A 9,955-nucleotide genomic window follows, 5' to 3' on the forward strand; every position below is an offset into this window, starting at 1 on the left:
TTGATCCATTTCGTCAAATATTCTATGAAAATGTATTAGAACTTATGAAAGATAATTGGAAATTACATAAGAAACTTGTTCATGAACTTGTAAACCCTAATGAAATCGCGAAAATTATTCGTGTTGATGATTTAGAAGATCTTCAAGAAATCTCATCAAGAAATAATTTTGATTATAAACAAATAATTAAACCATCACTTTATGAACGATATTCTTTTATTAATCAAAAGAATGTTACCTTAATTGATTATTCAGCATTTTTTGGTGCAATTAGATGCTTTAAATACTTAATGTTAAATGATTCTGACTTAAAAAACACAGGTAAATATGCAATTGCAGGTGGAAATGAAGAAATCATTCATTTATGTGAACAAAATTATTCAACATTTGAAGATGCTTATGAAACAGCAATTGAATTTCATCGAAACGGAATTTTTAAATATATTTATGAAAATAAAATTGGAAAAATTAATAATTTGGAAGAATTAGGGCAAAAATGTATTGAATATAATAACTTCGAAATATTTTTATTTTTAAGATCAGAAGGAATGAAAATAAATAATTCGATTATAAATGAATCTGCTGAAATTGGAAACATTTTTCTGACGAAATATTTTCTTAAAGAATATGAAATTCCAAATGATATAATACTTTTTTCTGCATTATCAAGAAATATCGAACATATAAAATATATTCTTGAACAAGATGGTATTGATATAAATGCTAAAGGTTTTTGATGATTTTTATTCGAATTTATTTTAACAATTTTGGATTTCATAATAATATTTGGAATTTATTCGTGTCTTTTGATACAGCACTTATGAATGCATCTGAAAAAGAACATTTCGAAGTCATTCAATTGCTTCTTGAACAAGATGGAATTGATATAAATGCTAAAGATATTTAATTATAATAAATAAAGTATGTTTCACGTTTTTAATATAAATAAAATATATTTGGAATTTGTTCATTTTATTTTGGACTGCTTTAATTTGGTCAGCTAAAAATGGTAATGTTGAAATCACAAATTTACTTTTGAAGCAAAAAGGAATAAATTTTAATGATAAAAATATTTATAATTTCTATTTAAAATTTATTTGGTTAATTTGCAGTATAAAAATAATATATGGTATTCATGAAATATATTTTGGTCAGCTCTTACTTTTGCTGCTAGATTTGGTTATACTGAGATTGTAAAATTACTTCTTGAACAAGAAGGAATAGATATAAATACAAGAGCTATTTTAATATTATATTTAATTTTTGTTTTGCTAATAAAGAATTTCAAATATATATTTGGAATTTATTTGATTTATATTATACTCCACTTATGTTAGCGTCAAAAAATGGTCAATTTGAAACAGTTAAATTACTTATTGAACAAAAGAATATTGATATAAATTTAGGAGATGATTTTTATTTGTTGCTAAAGATGTTTCAATATAAACTTTGGATTTTTTTGTGATTATTTAATACTGCATTAACTTGTGCATCTCATATTGGTTATGTTGATATTGTTAAATTGCTTCTTCAACGAAAAGAAATCAATTTAAATGCAAAAATTGCTTATTTAACTTTTCCCATATTTATTTCCTTAATTTGATATTTTAAAAAAATATTTGGAATTTTTTCAAATAATTTTGGACAGCCTTAATGCGAGCAGCACAAAATGGTCATGTTGAAGTTGTAAAATTACTTATCAAACAAAAAGATATCGATATAAATGCGAAAAATGTTATTTTGTATTATAAATAATTTATTTTTATATAATTATGTTCATTTAAAGTATTTAATATTATCATAAATTATTTATGAATGCACGTATGATTGCAGTTATGAATCATCGGAAAGAAATTGTAAAATTACTGGACTGGTATAATATATGGAATAAGAAAACAATGATATGTGTTATAACAACTACATTAATATTGCTTTATTTTGTTGTAATTAAATTTATATTTCAAAAATAATATTTTCTTATATTTGAAATAAATGAACAACATCATAAACAATATTTATGTAGAGTTATAACTATTTGTTTATTAATCCTTAATAAAAAGAACTATAGGAGAAAATATATTTAATATTAGATTCATTAAACAATGCATAATCTAAATTCATGAAGGGAGCAGCCACCGTTTAAAACAATGCCACTTTCCGATAAATTCGAACGTTTAAAATATCGAACAGACCTTCTCATTTCATAACATGAGAAAAAGAAACAACCCAAAGACAAGTTCAGCTCTCGCAATTGAAATCAAACCCGAGCCTGAAAAAATCGAAATCAACGCTCCCAAAATTCATCATACACAAAATTTTGCAGCAATTCAAGCAACACAATTTTCGTTTCTTCCAAAAATTAAAAAAGATCTTATTCCAACAACACTTGAATCTGAATCATATGATTCTGGTTATTCCTATAGTGAACCTGAACAAGAAATTCCAAATCAAAAAATTGAATTTCGTCCATTACTTGATAAATTAACAGATAAAGTAGTGTCAAACAATGACGACAAAAATGTGGTCAAATTAACAAAAGAAATACAAGATTTGAAATCCCAATATCAAAAAATTTTGGCACAAATCAATGAAATGGAAGCTACCCTTGGCCCAGACGCAACAAAAGGCATTTGGAAACAAAAGCAATTTTTCACAGAACTTATAGACTTCGTTGATCATTGTTACAATGTAAATCCAGCTGATGTCAAGGAAGAATATCTTTCGCTTGAAAACTCGCTCAACAGACTTCGATCACTCAGAAACCTTGATCCAGAACTATACAAACAAATTGGATTTCAAGAAGCGGCAAATGAACTTTTTGAATTTTATGCAATATTTGAAATTTCAAATTTTTCATTTAAATCCAACGACGCTCTTCTGGATATGAAATGGATTCAAGCCGGATGGTATTGGACGGATGAAGATGGAAATTCTGACATTGTTCCAAAAACATTTGATAATGCATGCGTTCCTATTTTTGCCTCGATCTTACAGAAAGAATATTTCAACAACGAACAAGAGTACAGAGTTGCGTATTGTCATTGTATCGAAATTTGTGATTATTGTAATAATGATACAATTGCTGAATCACAACTTTTAACACAATTAAAACGAAAGCTAGAGCAAAGCTATGGTTGCGGAAGATTAGATACAAGTTCATATGAAAAATTAATGGATGAGTTTGGTTTCAAAAACAATTTCGGTTGGAAAATCAACCATTAACTGTTTAAGAATGTTATAATAAAGAATTCCTTTCCAAGACTTAATTTTCTTCTTCTAAAAACAAACTTGCAAAAAACAATGATAAATATTTGAATAGTTTACGATCACTTAGGGCACTCCGCTTTTACATTCGCTTTTGAAAAATATGAAATTTGTTATAAAGTTAAATCGAACAAAGTTTGTGAAAAATAACACTTTCTCAAGAACAAAATGGTTAATCTCGAAGAAACACCCAAAGATATGAAAAAAGTTCTCAAGGTTCTCGTAGTAGGTGAGATGGGTACTGGTAAAACATCACTTATTCGTCAATATGTTCAAGGATGCTTTTCAGAATTTTATAAAACTACAATTGGCGTTGATTTTGCCAACAAAGAATATCAATGGGACTCCAATACCTCAATTAATATTCAACTTTGGGATATAGCTGGTCAAGAACGTTATGGTAACATGACACATGTTTATTATCAAGAAGCAAGTGCCGCCTTTGTAGTGTTTGATGTTACACGTATGGCAACTCTAGAAGCAGTCAGTGAATGGAAAAAAGATATTGATTCAAAAGTATTCACAGATGAAGGTAAGCCAATTCCATGTATGCTTCTTGGTAATAAAATAGATTTATGTGCCAACGGCAAATGGTCTAAGACCCAAGAAGAAATGGAACAATATATCAAAGACAATGGATTTATTGGATTTTATACAACCAGCGCAAGTAATGGAACAAACATTGAGCAATCAGTTTCTGACTTGGTCAGCTATGTTATGAACAACAAAATCGAGCCACAACGTGAGGAAAAAGGTGTTGAACTCACCAATCAAAATACAGAAAACAAGAAGAAAGGAGGGTGCTGCGGCAAGTGAGGAATCCTTGAATAGATCTAAATACTAAAGTAAACTCTTTTCTTTAGATTAGTTAATCGAAAATTATTATTATTATTATTTTATTATTCTTTATATTTCATTATCTTGTTTTGTTCTACCATTTCCATACTATTTTATTTTCTTTATATCAATAATTTTTGGAGATCAAACTATTCGCATTTCTTTAACCAGCGATGGTGGCCCAGTGGAAATAAAAAAAATTCAAGTAACGAATCTGATAAGTTATCAGATAAAGATAATGTCAGAACTTGAGTTGTCTGAAAGATAAATTTCTTCTTAGATAAAAAAGTGCAAACGTTTCTAAAAACCGTTTATTCACTGACACTTTTATATTTATTCTTCATCGTCGCTTCCATCAGAATATTCACAATCAAGTTTCGATTGTGAACGTAACAACATAACTGTTTTCTCTTCCCCTCCATGTTTTGCTGCAAAATCAATCATTTCTTGGTATGAAGTGAAATGTGATATTTCCTTCAAACCGTTAAATTTCGACCGTTTAAAGTTATTCACTTTTATATTCAAAACTCTGAAGATGAAGTTGAAGCACGTGTTGTACCATTTGGAAGGACGTGCTCCATTGTGGCCACCACTGAACTCAACAAATTGTTTGTCTTTGTTGGAATAAGAATTGTATACAAGCTTTCCTTGTGCAAATGGAATAAATTTGTCATCAGTAGCATGGCCTATAACAGCTGGTGCCTTCCGTGGTCGTTTCGCCTGTTCAATAGGTGAAACGCTCTCTATGTCAAATCCTGCTAATTCTTTAATGTGATATTTAAGCCACCATAGAAGACTTGGTATGAATATTTTGGGAACTCCTATGGTAACTGCAATAGAGTTACAGAGGCTTGAGAGTGAAGAAAATGTTGAATCTGCAATAATGCCTTTGACATTTGTATGATCAGCCATAATACATGAAATTGCACCCATAGATCGGCCCCAAATAACAAATGGGCCAAGGTTGAATGAATTTTTAAGGTGAGTAATTATAAATGACACATCTTTCGATTCGTAATAGCCAAGTGAGATATAATCGCCACCGCTATTACCACACCCAGCGCAATCATACAGGAAAACAGCTATCCCGTATTTGCATAAATTGGGTATTAAAAAGAGTCCTTCATTCTGTGAAGAGGCATTACCATGCATATATATTACGCATGGCATTCCTTCGTTGATATCATGTGTTGATTCGACGTAAACAGATCCAATTATCTTTTGGTTTCTTGGATTTAAAAAATTTACGGGATGTCGTATATAATCAGTTCCGTTGGACTTTAGAACCACTGGTACTGACCCTAAATTGTATGATTGTCGGGGAGGACGAACGATGGCATTTAGTGCCTTCTCTGCAAGGTTTCCCAACTGGTTCATTGGGCAATTGAAATGTCATATGAAAACACTATGAACACGCCATTGAATCCAAATTATTTTCCAAAATTTCAATGGCGATAATTAACTTTTTGAGCATGGATTTTGTTTCAGGCCTATCAAAAGTGAATTTGTCAAGAAAATTGAACTGACAGCAAACGTTAGCGGCTTTACAACCAATTTACAATAATTTTTTTCATCCGTAAAATCCATAAAATTCATCATAAAAATCTCATTTAATTTATTTCATTTACTTGCTAAACATATTGAATTGTGAATATGTTATCATTTAACATCAAATGAAAATTATTTTGGCATTAATTGTTTATGATATTTTATAAAAAAAAATCAGAAAATTAATTTGCATTGGCATTTATTTCCTTTCGCATAAAAACGCAAACAACATAATAATAATGGACAAAAGAGCAATTACAGATGAAGTTATGATGACAATTGGTATCTTTTTGCTCTTCTTTCCTTTAAGTAATTTCTCGACTTTGTTTTGAGTCTTCTTGTGCATATCGATGGTTTCTTCCATAGTTCTTTCCTTATCTTCATCTATCCAACTTTTTGCTTCTTTAAGTTCATTGAGCGCTGTTTTAATATTTTCTGCGGATGCATCTTTAAATTGCATATCATCAATTGCTTTCCAAGTGTTATTAATATATTCGATAAAATCTGATTTTGCTTTTTTGCATGTGTTTGGCATATTTTTGATGATGTTTTCGATAAATTCTTTAGTTTCATTATACATTTTTTGGATTGATTCATCATCAATATCTTTGTTATCATTAAGCCAATCTTTAACTTCATTTAATTTCTCGATAATTTTTTGGATATTTGGATCTGATTTATCGAAGTCTTTTTCATCAATTTCTAATTCTTTTTGTTGAATAAAGTCCGAAAGTTCTTTTTTAGCAGTATTTGTTGTGTCTATTACTGGTGGATTTGGATATACAGCAAATAATGGAAGTAATGCATTAATGCTTTCTTTAAGTTCTTTAATTTTGTCTTCAATAATTTTGATATCTTCGACATATTTATCTTCGTTAATTTCTTTGATAATGAAATCTTTAGCTGCATTAAGTTGTTCAAATGCATCATTGAGTATATCATCTTTTTCATTCTTATTGATATAATCAAGTTTTTCATTAATGTAATTCATCGCTTCATTAATTGGATCAAGTAAACATTTGATCTTTTCTTTAGTTTCATTAAACTTATTTTGGATTTTATTAAAACTTTTATGAGCATTTTCATTAATCCATTTTTCGGCTTCTTTAATTTCATTGATTGCCTTTTGGATATTAGGATTTGATTCATTTATTTCATTATTGTGAATAGATTCGAGTGTTTCATTATTATATTGAGTGAATTGGCGAATGATTTCATCATTTGGATTTGAAATATTAAGCAAATTTTGTATCTTTTCCTTAAGTTGATTATGCTTAGCTATAATTTCATTTGTTTGAGCACTCATGTTTTCATTAATCCATTTTTTAGCTTTTCCAATCTTATTTAACGCCTTAAGTTCATTTGGTTTGATTTTAGAACTATTAATTAATTCACTAATTTCATTAATATAGTTAAGAAATTCTTGAATTGGTATTTGATTATCGATCAAAAGTTGAATCTTCTGATGTGTTTCGATAGTTTTAGATTTTAATGATTCTAAATCATAAAATTTATTTTCATGCCAATTTTCATATACGTTAATTAAATTATATAAACTCTCTTTTATATTATCATATTTTCCATCTTTAATTTCGCTCTTTATATGATAAATTTCTTCATTGAATTGAGTGTTGATTTGATAAAATTGTTCGAAATATTGTTCTTCTTCAATTTCTTGCTTCTTCATTTCCATTTCATCTTCATTTAACTCGATATTTTTGCTTTGAATTGAAACTTCTTTACTAGTTGATTCTATTTTACCAAATACAGTTAATATTCCATTCGCATCAACATTAAATGTAACAATAATTTTTTGGTTTCCTGCTGCATCATTAGGGATATCATCGAGTAAGAATTCGCCGAGTTTTTTATTTTTACTTGTCTCTTTCTCTTCTCCTTCGAAAACCTTAATTAAGCATTTCTTTTGGTTACTATCAGTTGTCTTATATTTCACTGTTTTAGTGATAGGAATTGGAGTATTAGCAGGTAATATAACGTCCATTTTCGAATTACCGCATTGAATACCTAATGAATGAGGGAGTACGTCAGTGAATTTGATCTTGTTTTCATGATTATCTGGTAATGTAATATTATGTGCAAAATATGATGCGCCTGTAACGACTGCTAAATTCGGATCAATATCTCTGTATGGTTTTTTGCCAAAGAAATCATGAAGCATGTTAAATATATAAGGGATTTTCGATGAACCTCCAACAAGAACAATGTTATTAATTTGTGATTTGTCTAAATGTGCATCATCAAGCGCTTTTTTAACAGTTTCTAATGTTGCCATGAAAAGATCTTTGTTAACATTTTCAAATGTTTCGCGTGTGATTTTTTTATCGATATCAAGATCATTATAAATATGAGAACAATAAAATCTTGTTGATTCATGCATTGAAAGAGTTATTTTTGCAATTTCACATGATTTCATTAATGTATTTCTAGAACGCTTATTTTCTAATAAGTTAATTCCATGTTCTTCCTGAAATTCTTCGGCAATGTGTTTAGCTAAATTGTAATCAAAGTCTTGGCCACCAAGATGCATATTACCACGTGTTGCAAGAACAGTAAATTCTTTGTTCTCACATTCAAGAATAGTTACATCAAATGTACCACCTCCTAAATCATAAACAAGGATATTGTTTTTCTTGGTTGTTTTGTTCTGTATTCCATATGCAATAGCGGCGGCTGTTGGTTCATTAATGATACGGATGACATTTAAATCGGCAATCATGGCAGCTTTCATTGTATCTTTACGTTGGCAATCATTAAAATATGCTGGAACTGTTATAACAACATTTTTGACTTTGATGCCTTCAGTAGAAAAATAAGCTTCTGCAATGTTTTTGAGTTTTTTTAAGATTTTAGCTGTTATTTGAATAGGTGAATATTCTTTGGGAATATCGTTCCATTTAACCATAATTCTTGGTAGATCTTCTTTCGTTTGAATCACTTTAAATGTCCAACGCTTAAGATCTTGTTGATCAAGTTCACTGTAATTGAGTCCGCACATGCGTTTGACTTCATAAATCGTATTTTCTGGAGAAATTAAAGCATTTTCTTTTGCCTGTGCACCAACCAATGGGCCATATTTGTCATAAGAAAAATATGAAGCTATAATTTGTGAACCTAATTCATCACTAATAATCCTTATTACATTCTTTTCAACATCATAACATGAAATTAGACAGTACATTGTACCAAGATCAATCGCAAAGATTGGATGATTTTCCTCCATAACAAGAATTAAATGATGAAAATTTGCCAGTAAAATTTGTCACATAAGGTATCTGAATTTCAATATTTTGTCGTCATGTTTTTCAAAACCGGCGGTTCGATGAAATTTAATTTAAAAAGTGAAAGAAACGGCAATATTTTGTCAAAATCTGTAGCCGTTGGTTGAGCGTAAGTGATCCTTGAGCAGTGAGATGTTCGGTTTACAATTTGCCAAATCGTGTACAGATTAAATCAAAAAGCAACAACAAAAGTTTCATCTTATAGAGGACACATTCGGATAAATAAGTGGTGGTTTCTGTACATTAAATTCAAAAAAAATGCAAATGATATATAACTTTTTGTTGCTTGTGTTGCGTTTAACAGTATTGGTGACACCCTCCTGGGTCTTAAACATTGGGAAATAGCTTGATTGAAGAAAAATTTAAACCTCATTTTTTCTGTATAAAATTAACTTTTGCAGATCAAATGTTAACAATGAAATTGTATTTATGTATTTACTATAAAATGTAATCTAAAGTGTAATAGATAATGACTGAGTTAAAGTGAACGAATGTGTTAAAGATAAAGTTACATCAGATTCCGGAAGTGAATATGAATAGGCAACTGATGCAATTGGTATATTCGATTCAGTAAATGGATTTGAATTAGTGAATGTGAGTGTTGGCTGGAGACATTTGTCAAGCGTTATTTCCTTAATAATGTTGATATTTCCAAATGTTTCATTTTGATATGTTTCTAATGTCATAACTAATGTCGCTTTTATATTAACAAATGCATCATTTTGTATTTCCGGTGAAATTTCTCCATTAAAATGAATACATTGAAGTGATGTACAATTAAGAAATGCACATGAATTAATATAATGAACATTTTCATCAATAAAAATTCTTTCTAAATTAATACAACTTGCAAAAGCATGATCCATAATAGAAGTGACTGAATTCGGAATTGTAAATGTTTTACTTTTCATATTCGGATAACTAATAATTTGTGTAATATATTTATCATATAAAACGCCATATTTTTCATAATTAGAATATTCAAAATTTTCTTCTGAAACATTAAT

At 29.0% G+C, this 9,955-nt stretch overlaps 4 protein-coding genes across 4 annotated transcripts; 2 read left to right on the forward strand and 2 right to left on the reverse strand.

Annotated features, from left to right (window-relative positions):
• Nucleotides 1–2,208: 2,208 nt before the first annotated feature.
• On the forward strand, nt 2,209–3,222 carry GO595_010910 (uncharacterized protein; the record flags this gene model as incomplete). The annotated part of the gene is made up of 1 exon (XM_067913641.1): nt 2,209–3,222. One exon carries the CDS (start codon nt 2,209–2,211, stop codon nt 3,220–3,222), a length of 1,014 nt encoding a protein of 337 aa, XP_067769648.1.
• Nucleotides 3,223–3,432: 210 nt separating this feature from the next.
• Nucleotides 3,433–4,080, forward strand: GO595_010911 (Ras family protein; the record flags this gene model as incomplete). Its single annotated transcript, XM_067913642.1, has 1 exon — nt 3,433–4,080. The coding sequence occupies one exon, from the start codon at nt 3,433–3,435 to the stop codon at nt 4,078–4,080; it is 648 nt and encodes a 215-aa protein (XP_067769649.1).
• Nucleotides 4,081–4,434: 354 nt separating this feature from the next.
• On the reverse strand, nt 4,435–5,478 carry GO595_010912 (Clan SC, family S9, unassigned serine peptidase; the record flags this gene model as incomplete). Its single annotated transcript, XM_067913643.1, has 1 exon — nt 4,435–5,478. The coding sequence occupies one exon, from the start codon at nt 5,476–5,478 to the stop codon at nt 4,435–4,437; it is 1,044 nt and encodes a 347-aa protein (XP_067769650.1).
• Nucleotides 5,479–5,848: 370 nt separating this feature from the next.
• On the reverse strand, nt 5,849–8,890 carry GO595_010913 (heat shock-related 70 kDa protein 2; the record flags this gene model as incomplete). The annotated part of the gene is made up of 1 exon (XM_067913644.1): nt 5,849–8,890. The coding sequence occupies one exon, from the start codon at nt 8,888–8,890 to the stop codon at nt 5,849–5,851; it is 3,042 nt and encodes a 1,013-aa protein (XP_067769651.1).
• Between the last annotated feature and the right edge of the window lie 1,065 nt (nt 8,891–9,955).

The sequence above is a fragment of the Histomonas meleagridis genome (assembly GCF_020186115.1).
Source record: "Histomonas meleagridis strain 2922-C6/04-10x chromosome Unknown scaffold_61, whole genome shotgun sequence".
Taxonomy (NCBI): Eukaryota; Parabasalia; order Tritrichomonadida; family Dientamoebidae; genus Histomonas; species Histomonas meleagridis.